This window comes from Gadus macrocephalus, chromosome 12, assembly GCF_031168955.1.
Source record: "Gadus macrocephalus chromosome 12, ASM3116895v1".
Lineage (NCBI taxonomy): Eukaryota > Metazoa > Chordata > Actinopteri > Gadiformes > Gadidae > Gadus > Gadus macrocephalus.
Window position 1 is genome coordinate 20806419 of NC_082393.1, and position 16101 is coordinate 20822519.

A 16101-nucleotide genomic window follows, 5' to 3' on the forward strand; every position below is an offset into this window, starting at 1 on the left:
AGACAATGGTGCTTGTTTAAGCTTATGAAATCATGGCTAGCCTTTCTGACTCAGTTAGGGTCGACTTAGTTCAGGAGGTAGAGCGGGTAACCGGAAGGTTGCGCGTTTGTTTCCCCCCTAGCTGATCGTTGAGGTGTCCCTGAGCAAGAGACCTAACCTTAACTGCTCCCGACGAGCTGGCTGCCGCCTTGCATGGTGGACTCACTTAAATGTAAATGTATTCTTACTTTGCCTTGCATACAATATTTATGTACAGTATGTTCATACATGTAATATAAATCTATATATGTAGATTTAAATTATGGTTGGCTGATCACCCCATTATGAGGGCATAAGTTTGGAAAAGGGAAAAACATAATTTAATTTGAAGCAATCTCAAATTTATATATATATATATATATGGGGTTGATTTTTGAGATTGGTTCAAGGTCTGTTCATTAGTACAAGGCTCACTCAGAGCGTATATAGTTATGCAAGTCCCCCCTCTAAATCATTAATCTAGAACCATCCCATAATAATATGTAGCTACCACTGATTACACTGATTTAAAGGAGCAACGGTAAAAAAGAAGAGTGAATATTTGCATTACAAAAGTATGTAGTACATCGCTGATTTATGTCCGTAATAACCTCCCGATTCATGAACCACAAACAATTGACCGAAGCACTTTAAATGTGTAAGCACAGACAAATGCCCCCATGATGAACCAAAACCCACAAAACACATACACAAGGGGGGCCACACGCACTCACACACTGGCAGAGAGAAAATATATATATTTATATACTTATGCCTTCAACCGCCCACAGCCACGTGCGTACGCACACACACACACACACATCATGCAAGTGCACGCACACCAACGTGCACAGACACACGCACACAAACTCACACGCCTGCGCCAAGCACAGACACCCATACGTCCCCAAGTGTCAAAAGCAGTGATGGATTACAACAATCAAACAATATTTCATGAGTCCCAGATGGTTGAGAGGAGCCAAAGCCATTTAACTTTGTAGAAAAGAACGGCTCTCTTTGTCTATTTCTGTCCCCGCTTTCCTCCTCTTTCTCACCGCACTGCTCTCCCGTCTCTGATGACTCACACAGTTCCCAACCCACCGTGTCACACTCTGTCACCTTAATGTCCCCGCTGTTATATACACATGCTCACACACACACACACACACACACGCACACACATTCACACACATGCTTGAAGCATCTTGAACTGACTAACAAATACAAGCCTAATTCTAAATGAGACAGATTGAATGTAGGCCACATTTTGCCAGATTAATTTTTTTTGATTTCTATGTTTTAAAAAAATATTATATGTCAGGATGAAAGAAAGCATACTCCAGACGATCGTCATCCAATACCCCTGAGCTGCAGGATTCTCAAGATACTTGTTTGTACCTTTAATGTTTGCCTTTGGTTTGCATGGTTGGTTTCGAATTTAAATATAGGTGATGAGCAGGGGGATTTCAGTTGTAAAGGCTCCAGGGGAGACGCACATTCAGCAATTATTTACTGTATTTGCAAACATCTTTCTGTATTAAACCAGCAAAACCTGTGTCAGAATCCAACTTATCATAGCCCAGTACAACTGTCTGTGTGTGAGCACGGACTGGGCCGTTATCATGTATCCCATTGGAACAGACATTTAGGGCCCTATCTTGCATCCGGCGCAAGTGACTTAGTCACTGGCGCATGTGTCGTTGCTAGTTTACAACTGGCGCAGAGCGTTCTTTTCCCACCAGCGCCACTCGCCGGTAAATTAGGGATTGATCATGCGCCCCAAGGGGCGGTTCGGCGGAAGGAGGAGGCGTGTTCTGGCGCAAACGCTATTTTGCCGTTGCTGAATACCATTGCGCTACTGACCAGGAAATACCTGGTTTAAAGTCAGTGGCGCGTTGTTCAGATGCTATTTTAAGGGCGGATGCATAGCCTACATGCGCATGCGATGCACATTGCATACGGATTGCTTGTGCACCTCGCGCATACACTTTGCTTCTCTCATCTACCTAGCCGCACATTCTTGGTAAATGATTTGGGAAAGAACAGCTGATGCAGCGGTAATAAGTTTTACTTTTAAATCAATGCATCTGCAAACACCGTACAGCAAACACATATTTTCTTGACACAGACATCGTATAGGCCTACATGCCCATAACTTTTAGGATTGATGAGTATTTGATCGTGAAAAACATTGTTTTACCGCGAGTGAGTGTTAAAAAGAATGAATGAATGCGGGTGCGCGTGTGTGCTCTGTTTAAACACACGCAAACTAAACACGTAACGCATAATACAATCAATGGCAATGTCTATTACCGCGGAGACACATGCATATTAGGATAGCATACAATACTGATAAGAATCAATGTTTATAATGTATTGCGTATTTCATTAAATAGATCAGTTACCGCATATCATATGTTATATTATTTACGTTTTCTTTGGCGAAATTTATTTGAGGACTCAGTATTTCTGAAGTTGTGGAAGAAAACCCCTTATTCCATGTGTGAATTAGGCCATATTATTTGGCACTAAACTGAGCCATTTGCAGTTTGAAATTCATGTGCATCTGTCTCATCGGAGACTGCAGACGCGCTGTCAAAATATCAACTCGTCCGATTCAAATGCGCTCATGGCTCTTAAAGGGGATGGGAGCTGGCACTCTCATTGGTTTGTTGGACGTTACGCCCAAACCACACCTATGGGTAATTAGGCTGCTTCAGACCAACCCTTTTGACACTTGCGCCGCGACGCAAGTGTCATTTATCCGCCTGTAAAATAGCGATAGCGCCGTAGAACCGCCCACAAAGCTACTTGCGCTTTGCGCTTTCCACTTGCGTTTCAGACCGTTAAAATAGGGCCCTTAATCTTTTTATGACTTACTTCAACATACTTTGTTTGTGTTCAATGGAATTTCTTTTTTTTATGTGTATTGAAATCAAGTCCAACGTTGAATACAAATAGCTATCTCACTATCGCTCGCTATTCTTTTCACTATAAGCCAGACGTGATGGAATAAGATCATTGGCTTCTCATGCTACTTTGCAGAAGTTGTGGCACCGTTAAAATGCAATCAAGTGCTCATAGTCCCAATCAATGAGGTGAGAGAGAGAGAGAGAGAGAGAGAGAGAGAGAGAGAGAGAGAGAGAGAGAGAGAGAGAGAGAGAGAGAGAGAGAGAGAGAGAGAGAGAGAGAGAGAGAGAGAGAGAGAGAGAGAGAGAGCTTGCGTTGGTTATGTGCAAATCACCCTGCTACTTCCAAATGGATGAGAATGTGTTGTGATTTTGTCTTTCAGGGAAGTAATGGTGAATAAATTAATCAAATATGATGCTTTCAGAAAGTGAAATAGATGCATGTATTTTTAAGTCAGAAAGTTTTACGGCGTAAACATTGTGTATGTTTTCAAGCTTGTTCTTTCTGGAAAACGTATATTATGTAGTCCTGTGAATAATGTTTAAATTCTGCTTTACGTGCCAAACTATGTCTGCAAATAACTTGAAGTTGTGATACTATACATTGACATTTAGAAAGTGTGTGGAAGATATTAACTAGGTTTACACATACAACACTGCATGATTATAACTATATTATGTAAATACAAACAATCAACTCAAAAGCTGTGTAAAGCAACTTTAACTGACCTGCATTCAAGTGAGTTTGTCAAATAACACATGCTATTTCCTTAATGTGCAGTGGAGAAAGGACCAGTAGAGGAGAAGGTCGGCAGGTGAGACACGAAGGAGGTCATTTTAATTAACTTTAGGAACACTAGTGAGAGTGTGAAGAACACAGTGAAAGGAAAGGGAAGAAAGGCAGCGATTTCAGTCCCTGGTTGGAATAGATGAGGTCGGCCAAGAGGGAGAGCGAGTTGAGTTGAAGGACTCAACATAGGGGGTGGAGTTGGGCTAAGAGATGAATAAGACAAATGTCTCCTCCCCCTCTCTGTTTCTCAACCTGAGACAGCCACATGTAGTAGCCAGAAATAACTTCCTTACACCAAGACTCTGACACAAGAGTTTTTGCAAGATGCTCGGTGCCATAAACACACGGTCTGTTGCATGTTGATCTAAACGTGACCATTTCTGAATGTTTTCTTCTCTTTACTCTTCTCTGTGTGTGTGTGTGTGTGTGTGTGTGTGTGTGTGTGTGTGTGTGTGTGTGTGTGTGTGTGTGTGTGTGTGTGTGTATGTGTGTGTGTGTGTGTGTGTGTGTGTGTGTGTGTGTGTGTGTGTGTGTGTGTGTGTGTGTGTGTGTGTGTGTGCAGCGGTCAGCATGCCACCCCCTGCCCTGCTGTCCTGGGCCACCTCTCTGCGGGACAGGGCCGCCTTCCTCCAGTCTGAAACCATGAGGCCGGCCAACGACCCCAAAGAGCGGGAGCCGTCCCACGTGCGCATGCTCAACGACGTGCTCCGCGACCTGGAGAAGAGCTTTGTGGTGCCGCACGCCCCTCCCGGAGTCTACAGGTAACCACTACAGCTGCCTGCCCGCGGAGGGCACCATCAGCCTAAAAGTGTGCTCGGTGTGGGCATGTTTAGATGGAGACGAGAGAACAACACACAATACGTTCATCCCGGATTTCCTGCAAGATCTGAAGGTTAAACTGAGCGGAAGGATTTCGATTATTCCCCTGGGGTGGGTTTGTTGGTCAGTGTGTGTGTGTTTGTGAGCATGAATGTGTGTACGTGTGTGTGTGTGTGTGTGTGTGTGTGTGTCTGTGTGTCTGTGTGTCTGTGTGTTTGAGTGAGTTTGTGTGTGTGAGTTTGACTGAAGGAGATTGACTGTTGTCTCACGCACAAGACTAAACCAACACACACACATCTGCAAATGTGCTGTGTGCGTGTGTGTGTTGTGTCAGGACAGCCATTCTTCGTTATAGTGAGCCCACTCCGCCAACTTTAACCCTCCCAACTTCCACATCCTCATCTGCTATTTAGCTTTTGTCCCAGTTACTAGATTGCGCGAGAATGAATGGGTTCCCGTTTCCTGCGTTATTCACAGTTTATGGTGGTAATAGACATGTTAATTGTGCTCGACTGCCATTAGCAGCCAAGCTAAAATTAGCTGCTCCATCATGCTCAGAAAGCATTACCGCCTAATGGCCCTCGTTTATAAAGTATGTTAGCATTTCCTCACCGTAGAGGGACAATTACAACAGGGACGATTGATAGCTGTAGAAAGTGTTTACATCTGACATGTATTTTTGTGTTTCCAGGGTCACTAGGGCATAGACTACAAGTCTAACTACTTCAATAGGTCTATATTTGACGTTTATATGTAAACACTGAATGTAGCTATAGCCAAAGTTCAATCAGGAGGGATTTTCCAGGGATTTGTTGTTTTCCCTCTATCAACGAAGGAGGGCAGCGCTACATGTAGCCTACATGTAACCTACATGTAGCCTACATGTAGCCTACATGGCTCTCATGGGGGACTTGTCATGAATACGGGATCCATCATCAGGATAACCACGCTTTCTCATCTGGCCGCCACAGTTCTTAGGTCAACACCCGCCTGACTCTGTCCGTTCTGACAGAGAATGTATGTCCATACGCGGTGGCCAAGCGCGGGAGCCTACAGAGGACTCTCTGCAGGCTCTCTGTATGTCTGTAGGCCTATGTCAATTTCCTCAACAAGCATTCATCCTATGGATGTGTTGCTGAGGACCAAAGGAACTGCAGTGTCCAGTGTGAACTTGTTTGGACGTGCAGATCTACTTGGAAAAATGCGAGGGCATGCGGCCACAATTGCACCCTTTGCCCAAGACGGCCATTCATCCCCCGAGCGCAGCTCATTCATTCAAACCAACCATGGGTGAATAAATGAGCTGATGCCTGACATCAGCATCACCCCACTGCCCACAGTCGATCGCCACGGCCAGCAGGTGCATCAATCTAACAAATTAAATTGCAATAGCTTCAAAGAAATGCTTGCAACTAACCCGTACGGCATTTTCTCCAGATCCGCAGGGCTTACGGGAGACCTATTGGAATCCGTCCACACTTCAGATTAAGAGGCAATTTCAAATTTCCAATTTCCCATGCCTGCTTGGCTCCCCTCCCCAGTGTTCGCAGTAAACCCCACCCAGAAGGTGACCAGGGAGGAACGGTTGATTTTTGGCCTTCCTGTTCTACATCAGACCAGTAGCAAGCATAAATGTTTTCCCTTTAAACATTTTCCTTCACTGCAACGGTCATGGCACCAAGCTTATCTGGCCATTATCTTCTAGAGATATCAGGGAATGTTTAGAAATAACCCGCCCCAGTGGTAGGCCCGGTGCTATCGGGGGGAATGAGGGAGCCTGGCTTGCCCTCTGACACCCCCTTGCCCAGTCACAGTAAGCCGGCCCAATTCAGACGGGTCCGTACTAGGGCTTTGACTCCGAACTTCGTTATACCCTCTAAAAGGGTGACACCCTCCGTCGAGGGTGTCTTTTGATTTGTGTAGATTGTTGTAACTATCACCAAATTTATTAAAATGAGAACATGAGTTGGGCAACTCATTTTTACAATTACATCAATACAACCTTAAGTATCAACACAGAAGATAGACAAGATGCTGATTTTCTGCCCCAAACACATGTCAATCTCAAGTCAAATGTTCCACAAGCCTGTCGATCTTCGGGCTGCTCAACTTTGCATCCTTGACCTGACCTGCACAACATGCCATCTCGAGCTGAAGGCTGACGCTCCGACCTCATTTCGGGTCCTTATTTTGCTACTTGCCCACTGCACCGTCCGTCAACGGATGACGGAAGGCGTGGCTGACGGATGGGGGAGTAGTCTTTGCAGAGGCATCCGTCATTAAGCCCGAGCATACGCGATCCGATTGGATGACGGATCCGTCACTGCCTGAAAAGTTGAACATTTTTCAACTTATTGACGGATCAAACAGCGGATGGATCCACAATGCATTGCGGCTCTGCCCCATTCAAAGTCAATGGGATCCGTCAACGGACGGATGCAGTGGGCAAGAGGTGTTATTGCCTCCAATCTCCATTCGAACTTCATGGATCCATCTTCCTATGATGAATAATTTGATGGTGTCTAATTGCCAAATGTTGTTAAATCAATATATTGTACTCGAATTTGGATACTGGCAAACCCCTGATTGAAATATATTCATAGTCAGTAATTCAGAGTTAATTTACTGAGACACATAGACTCTTGTGTGCACACACAAACAAACACGTGCATATACACACACACACACACACACACACACACACACGTACTCGAAACCCCTCTGTTAACACACACATGTGTGTTAACAGCTTTAAATGTGTCACCACACAGTCATGACAGTAGTGGATGGACGTGCAGTCGTATCATTAATCCTGTAAACACCCTTGTTATATGTTCAGATGGCTGTGGCCATTGAAAAAACAACAGAGCCCACCTTCTTGCCTACGATGTACGATCTCACCCCACTGTACTGACTGTAGTGCAGTATATATAGACACATAAACACTGCAGCGGCAGGGTCTTTGAGAGGAAGGTCTTGACCTATTTTACAGCCCCGCCTGCACAGGTGAAGGTTGCAGTGCAGTCCCCGCAGGGCAGCATGGTAGCAGATGAAGAATCACTCTATTTACTCCCTAAGACGCCCCGTTCAGCCACTTTAACAGAAATCAATGGTCTTTGTCAAGAAGTCCCTGAGATGAAGAACGCACCTCGGGTCCTACAGTTGTGACCTACAAATGACTGCTCTGCCACGCGAAACGCACATGCTCGTGTGTGTGTGTGTGTGTGTGTGTGTGTGTGTGTGTGTGTGTGTGTGTGTGTGTGTGTGTGTGTGTGTGTGTGTGTGTGTGTGTGTGTGTGTGTGTGTGTGTGTGTGTGTGTGTGTGTGTGTGTTTGTGTGTGTGTGTGTGTGCTGCCTGCGCATATGTGGACTATTGTACATGTGTGTATTTGTTTTGTGTGTATTTTTTCCTGTGTGTGTGTGTGTTTTGTTACACAGTACAGATTACTTTTTGAATTTGTCGTTTCGCAAGTGCGTGTGTGTGTGCTGGACTGTATGTGGTGGCACTGAAATGAAGGTAAAAGGATAGCCCAGACTTTTTGGGGGCAATAATTCACACACTGCACTTTATGCTTCTGCGGACTGTCTGTGACAGAAGATAAAACAGAGGACAAAACTATTCTTTTCATTTTCTATTCGGGTGTCCTTGTTTTCGGTGCTGCTATTGACCCTGCCTTGCCACTATGAGTAATGTGGCCCATGAATCTCCTCTTCAATGGCTGTCCATTACCAATCTGTCAGTGCGTTTTGTTGTTATTCTAACATGAAATATTTATCCAACCTAATGCCCCAACGTACACAGTCGGTTATCAGTTTTGCTTTTCTGCTTTACATTTGTGCCTTTTTATTTAGTCTGTGTACAGTGTTAAGAAGAAGAGTGGAATCGCTTTTTGTTGCCACCCGAAACTAAAGCTGCTGTTTATTCCCTCTACGTTTCCGTCCTATAGGAACCTCTTATACAGCCTTCCTGGGAAGACGCCCCAGTTCTCCACGCTCAGGTTCCCCCAGGAGGACGCCGGCCCCGCTGAGGAGACACAGAGGAGAGCGGCTGTTCCTGCTCCTTCGCAACACGGAGCCTGCGACAACCAATCGCTGTCCCTCATCCTGGCCGCCGTACGGTCGGCCGAGATGCTGGTTTGCTTCGGCCTCGGGCTGTTTGACGATAACAACACTGGGGACGGCAAATGACGGCACGGCCTTTGGTTTATTCTTGACAAAAGGTTTTTCAAAGAATAATAATGAAACCCGGAAACAATTGGATGGATCATCCGTACAGCCCCAAGATTAATATAGGACTAAACTGTGTGAAGGGTCACAGGTGTTCTCTCGATAAAACAAAGGCTTTTATTGATGGTGTTACATGACATTAGCTATCATTAACTACCCAACATTTGACTTTTGTCCCTACAAAGCGGTATGGCCCAACAGCAACAGCCTGTATGTAATAAATCTAATTGGCTTAATGCTACTGGGGGCATGAAAAGACAATTCAAATAATTCAATGATTAATATGTTGAAACATTAGATAATTTTACCATGGGAACTGCAACGTGACCCCTAAACCACTAAGGCAGCCCTGCTAATTCTGATAATCCCAAAAAACAGACGTACTGTGTTTCTGACGCCTTTTTTGCAGCGGGAAGAAAAGGCTACATATAGAGCATTCGGTAATCAGGACAAAGGAGAAAAGTGATCCTTTCGTTGCTTGAGTAGGCATAAAGCGAGGTGAAGACACAAGTGAGGAAGAATTTAAATTCTGTTTACACAGGCGAATTGGTAAGCATTGCATTACACGCCACAGCCCCAGCTGGCTCCATTTTATTATTTCTTCCGCACTGTTGGGCAATTTCTCCCTCTTCATTTCCACTTATATCTCACTCTTACCTCCACCATCTCATGCTGGATTTGTATTTGTCCTGCTGCATGTCTGGCTTTGTGTTTGCGCTTGTGAAGGCGGCTTTATTCATCACACCCCAATACAAAACGCCCCTACCCCTCATTTGCTCCGTTTTTATTGTGATTCTGTGGGGGATATAATCTGTGGTTTTCCTTTTCTGCAGAATCACGATAAGCTTCACTTACTTATCGTCCCTTCGAATGAGAATAGCTTGTTTTTTTTAAGTATTTATTTTAACTGATGTGTTATTATCTTTGTTGAATGACCAAAAGCAACTAATTTCCTTTGGAACGTGTGTGAACGAGTGGTTTCGGTTCACTGTGATTAAAACTGATATAATAGATTTTCTTCCAGAATGAAATGTAATGGTTTGCACTGAAGCGGCCTCTGTGATTCCTTCAAATCAGATTTCAATAGGTGGACAATTCTTCAGCACTATCAAATAATTGTCACTTTTCAGATATCATTTATGGCTTATTTTAATCCTTTTGATAGTGAATGTTTTGATATTCAACAAGACCGAAATGGAGGTCCCCTAATTTGACGTACCTTGGTTCAACCATCCAAAACATAAATGTAAACCACACCAAATAATGTGTACAGTGTGTCATGGTTACGGAATTTTACTCTTACATGGCCACCAACTCCGAAAGGTAGTATATAGATGTAGTTGTCTAGACCTTTTTTCACACTTTTTACTTTTCAAAAGTGTGAAGGAGAGAATGTTGTTAGTAAAGACATTGCGTGTTTTTATACTACTTTGCATGGCAGTCAATTTTTTTAAGGCATCAAACCAATTGTACAGTATCCCCTTATGTTATGAATGTATTTATTGCCTTAACATAAACGTCATTCTTCGCGTTGTCAATAATCATTTCAAGGTGATTTTTAATCCCATTGTCTATAGTTAATAGTATCATGTTTTTTTTCTTACCTATTACATTGATAGTAGTAGTAGTTAGTAGTATAGTATTAACTGTGTTTCAATCTTAAGCAAACATAAGATTAATTTGTGTAACAGGTGTAGCTTGAATTAACATTCTGAGACAGAAAGCTGTTGAAGGATGTTGAAAAGCCCAACTAAATGAAATTTTGCATATGTTGCGTGCCTTTCTTAGAATAATGTTAGCAATACAAGCATGTAGAAAAGAAAAGTAAGGATGTGCACTTCAATCACAAACCACCATTGCATTACGCATCACAACATTGTAAGTAGCACCATAACAAGACAATCAATGTACATTACTGCAAAGCGATTGTTTGAGCAAAACATGTTGTGTGGGTTAAAGGCCAGCAAAAGGGTGTCACATTTCCTATATTTTCTTTAAAACCATACTTTATTTATTAAATCATTAAAATTGACCCTCACTAACCTCCATCTTAGACCGTGCCATTAGAACTGTGACGTACAATAGCTATTATTGTCGGCTCATATTATTTAGGTTTTAGGCTATTTTGCTTATGGTGGTTTGTTGATATTACAAACAAACCATGTGACTCAAGCCACCCTATATTTGATAGATGTGTGACCTCTATGTCAGCGCACAAGGTCATACTCAGAAAATAAAGAATGAAAAAAATAGGACATTATACAACCTTTAAGATGGTCCTAGGAAGACAGAGTGTCTCTGTCGTCCACTAGTTCACAGCAATAAAACAGAATATTGTGGGATTGATAATTCGTACTTCAAACTCAATCCATAAACATTGTCAGCTGGACTAACGTAATAGTTATTATAGCCCACATTCACCAGCCTCCACTTACTGCACCTTTTAATGAGCCATCCTTCACCTTTGTATTTGTAGAAACTTGAAACATGATGCTTTTTACAATTCTGTCAAATAAATTACGTTTTTTCAAGTGTTTTTTGTTCGGCCTGCTTTATCGTGTAATACTATGCGCTCAGTGTTCATGCATCCTCCTGCGGATGCGCGCGCCGCGACCGTGGAACAACATCGCGGCGCGTTCACGTGCCGTCGCAATTTGCGTGTAGGGGGAGTGGAAATGATGGCGACCGATGCATCGGAGATAATGATCCAAACAAACCCCAGTCCCGTCCCCGACAACAGTTTCACCACAATGTCTCTTAAAATGACCCGGAAAAACCAGCATAGTCCCTGGAAATTGAGACTTATTTACCTGCAGTGCTGTGAGTACCAACGACACGCGGAACACTGTTATATCTCCCGGCTGTCAGTGTCTTCAACTCGAAGACAGTTTTCGCAATGGCGAAAAAAACGTTTCTTTATCCACGGTTGTTACATTTCACAAGTGTCAAGCATACATTTAAAGATACATGCGGACTAGCATGATGGTGACGACGATGATATGACAGACGAAAGCGCGAGCCCGAGGAAGATGGAGAGAAAGCCCGCCACGGAATCGCGTGTAATGCGATACGAGAGCAGCCGACCACACTGCGATACGGGATAAGCTGTTCCGTACACTGTTTATCCCCTCGACGTCGTAGACCTACGCGTAAAGTGTATATATGTATCATGTTACCATTAGCTACAAAAAGTATGTCATGCAATATCCGTTCAGCAACTGAACCCACAGCAATAAAACGCTTAGGTTTGTAGCCTATACGCTGAAGTTGCATATAATGTTTTGGCTGAGGCTACAGCACACTGTCACCGTATCCTAATCATCCATAAGGCTGTTCTGCTCTTTAAGAAGCCTACTCTGCTGTTAAAGGTGGACCTGGTCTGCATCTGATCTGAGCGCCCGCTGCCAAATAGAGATATGTGTTTACAATGTGATTGGTTGTTTATGGTACACATTCCTGGCCTAAGGATGTTATTGTGTTTGTGTTTGTGTCGTAGGCAAGACAGGCTTTTAAGGAAGATGTGTCACATTCGACCAAAATAACTTGTGTTTTTTTTTTATAATGGAAATATAAAAACAAACATTAGACAGTCAACTGGCAGCTGTTGAACAATATATGTTAAACATTTTCAGATAAAGAGTATGCATAAAGAAATATAAAAATACAAAAATAATCATTGCTATATCAAAAAGACTTGGTTGACTTGCATTGACGTCATTCACAGCTACTTCTCTAACATGAGTATACAGGCGTTGGGCTAGACAGGTTTTGAAGTAGTCACACAATGTAACATATCTCATTACTGTGTGTCCCCATGCGCCCCATCCTCCACTAGCCCTTGTCCTGCAACAAAAACCTTGGCGGTGGTCCTGGGGATGGGTTGTGGTTTGGGGGGGGGGGGGGGGGGGGGGGATTTATCCGAAAATGTTGAAACGGGAGCAGGCTGATAAGAAATGACAGGTTAATTCCTGCGATGATGGGAGTTCTGTCAAGCGTCCGTGATGGATCTGCAGGCGACGGAGAAGTGAACGTTTATCAATACAGTGGCTAATATGCCGGTGACAGGCTGGTTCTCCAGTGTTTCTCCATTTGTTTACCAGGGGGGGGGGGATCTCATCTGTTCTGCTATACAATGTAATCACAAGAGGTCCTCAAGAGACGTATGTGGGAGACGTTTTCTTAGATGAATTATAGCTTGTCATGGAGTCTTCACTAGTGAAAATAAGTTGAGTACTTAATGTAGCTGGATGAAGGCATTCAACTCATTGGTGTGAGGCATCGGGCCGGACAAGCAAGCCTATTTTACTAATACGTTTGTTTTAATTCTTTGTCCTCAGATTTCTTGAGCATTGCAACCATACTGGGGACTGGTATCCTAGGTAAGTACTGACATTAGTAAGATTCATTGATCCATCACGACACTATGTATTGGTGTGTCTTTGGGTTTCCTCGTTTGTGTTGACAAGAACAACAAAGAAATTGTAAAACAATGTAAATGTATAACCACTGACTGTATGAATAATTATTAAACCCTGCGTGTGTATATATATTTGGTGTGTGTGTTTGTATGTGTAACCAATTTGGCAATGAGGTGATCATTTTTTATGTGGCAAAACATGCACTCATTCCAGCTCGCACACTCACACACACACTGACTGACTGACTGACTGACTGACTGACACATACCCACCAGGAGATGTGAGGCTATCTCACTGTGTTTAATTTATCTTAAACACCACTTTTAAACCCTCCTTGGTACTATCTCTGACAACAAGCAACACAATACTTGACAAAGCAATATTCTCTTCATGTCATTTGAGTGCCATCAAGTCCATAAGGGGACATAAATCCTTCGTCCTTATAACCGTTCTACCTTATTAATCCAAACCCCTGGCTCCCTACTCAATATCCACTTCTTATGAATAGGTTTCACCACATTCATTTTAATCTAAGGGTAATAACATTATCTATGTCATTCATAATATTTGCACCCCAATTAGTGTATCCCTGCGATACAAGGAGGTTAACAACGTCAACATCTGTCATCCATATTTTTTCTTTTGTTTTGGTCCTGCCTTGCAGCAGACCAATATGATGGGGCCCCCTCAGAGCCATAATAGAGAATATGTTCTGTGAATATGCGCCTTTCCTTCTCATTGTTTGCCTTTGTGAAAGAAAAACACAGATGGCCCCGCCCAAAGAAAATCAAAGACTAGTCTGCACAAGTGCAGTTAAAGATATTACAAACAGCTCAAACAAAAAGATGCTGCCCCTCACTGTGTGAGATACATTTGTAATATGTAAAGTTTGATGCACCGGTTGAACCTTTAAGGCTTGTTTTATTGATCTATAATTCCTAAGTGAATAGCATCGGACTGCAGGGCCAAGCGGTCTGGGGCCAATAACACAGGTCCGAACACATAAACACTGTCCTACAAGAGGAGAAGGAGGTGGTGGGATGAACGCCTATTTGTTCTTTGGGTCAGTCTTAGATCACTGGTGCATCAGAAGCATAATTAAAAGTCTGTCAGTCTTGTAGTTTTATATGGGCAGATAATCTTTCTTTTTTACTGTGCTTTATGAACTGTAGTTAAGATGGGGGGGGGGGTCTTTTTTTGTAGTTGTGATAGAAATTACATGGGACATTACGTTTCACTACTGTTTTTCATCTGCGTCTTCTTCCTGTTGTTCCACTAAGGTGGAGCCCTGTCGAGTTAATAGTTGTTCAATCACTTAAATCTCATTCAAATCATCTTCAGCCATAAAGTTTGATAGGAACTTAGAGCAAGGCATTAAATACTGTGTGTGCCTAGTGGGACGTAAAGAGCAAGAGACAAGGATGGTGACAAACTGACTTCAAGATATTTTAAACACAGTGTTGGGATTGAAGTTTGGGATTGAAGTAGGATTCTCTTTTTGATGTTTTTCTCTGATATATTTTACAGGTCTGCCAGTGACAATTGCACATGCTGGACTGCTGCCGTTCCTCATCACCTTTCTCATTGGCTTCCTTGTCCAGGTATTCCTAACATAGTTGCATGCATTTCGTTTTTTATGCAATTTTATCAAAATAAATGTTTGTGTTTGCCAAGTTTATTCAATGCCAGATGCTGTCTCACTCGGAAATTGTTATGGTAAAGGAGACTGCATTTGCATAGTGCTTTTACGACCTGTGGCCACTCAAAATGCTTTACAATTCGGGCCTCCCTTTCACCCATTCATGCACCCATTGTCACACCAACGGCGGTGTCCACCATTCAAGGCAACAGCCAGCGACCCAGTTAAGGTTAGGTGTCTTGCTCAGGGACACCTCGACACATAGCTAGGCGGGGCCGGCCGTGGCGGATCCATCAACATTGTCACTCGGGCTAATGGCCCACATGCACAAGCTTAAACTGCACAAATTGAATGAGCCATCCTTCCCCCTTGTATTTCTATGAACCCAAAACATGATTTGTTTTGCAATTCTCCCTCCAATAAATGACGTTGTCTTTTAACAGTTTGTCTCAAGTCGTTTATGTAGGGCCTGCTCTCTCGTATGTTCGTATGCGCGTCTCCGTTCATGCCTTCTCTTGCGGATGAGCAGCCGCCAGACCATATTGTGTCGGCGCGACTTGTGTTTGATGTAGGGGAGTGGAAATTATGGCGACTGATGCATCGCCGATAATGATCTAAACAACCTCCAGTCCGGTCCCTGCCAACAGTTTCACCGCAATGCTTCTTAAAATGACCCGCCAGGAAAACCAGCTTAGAACCTGGAAATTGCTAGGAGGGACCAGCAATGGTTGATTATGGGGGTTATGCGCCCCTAGACTACTCTTTGTGGCGGGCCCCCCTTTACTCATCATGCTTTTCCAGGAAAAAACTTGATTTAAAGCCATGTCTAAAAGCGTGCAAGGAATATTATACGGCCCACACACACACACACACACACACACACACACACACACACACACACTCAGGGTGCGCTTGCATACACACACACATATTGACACTGCCTTAACCATATGCAGCAATGTTACAGAAAAAAGGCATTCACAGTGCATCTGCAAGCTGGTAACTGTAATAACAGTTTCATGTTTTCTGTACAATTTTTACTTGTACTCCGACATTATTCTACTTGTAAAAATATATATCTGTAAATGTGTAGACTGAGGCATTAGCCAAAGTTTGATTTGTATCTGAAAACAATCCCACTCCTGCCAATCCCAGTGAAGCGATGAGACGATAGTAACGGCAGATGTTTGTGCTACGGCAGAAAATGGACAACTGTTTGGCAATCGAATAGCAAAAACGATTAGCTTCCCAGGGTTTCCTTTTAACACATCAAACACAGGT

General features: G+C 43.2%; 2 protein-coding genes across 3 annotated transcripts in view; both read left to right on the forward strand.

Annotated features, from left to right (window-relative positions):
* The window catches only part of LOC132468553 (inactive N-acetylated-alpha-linked acidic dipeptidase-like protein 2), a 128464-nt gene extending 117167 nt beyond the window's left edge, over positions 1–11297 (forward strand). Inside the window, exons 12-13 of the mRNA XM_060066281.1 lie at positions 4280–4478; positions 8484–11297. Of these exons, the coding sequence (XP_059922264.1) occupies positions 4280–4478; positions 8484–8724 (440 nt within the window). The 3' untranslated portion in view covers positions 8725–11297. The remainder of the gene's footprint in view (positions 1–4279; positions 4479–8483) is intronic.
* An 81-nt stretch (positions 11298–11378) lies between these two features.
* Positions 11379–16101, forward strand: part of si:ch211-51h4.2 (uncharacterized) — a 75184-nt gene continuing 70461 nt past the window's right edge. For both annotated transcript variants that reach the window (XM_060067014.1, XM_060067015.1), the window contains exons 1-3: positions 11379–11583; positions 13101–13142; positions 14709–14782. In XM_060067014.1, the coding sequence (XP_059922997.1) occupies positions 11439–11583; positions 13101–13142; positions 14709–14782 (261 nt within the window). In that variant the 5' untranslated portion in view covers positions 11379–11438. The remainder of the gene's footprint in view (positions 11584–13100; positions 13143–14708; positions 14783–16101) is intronic.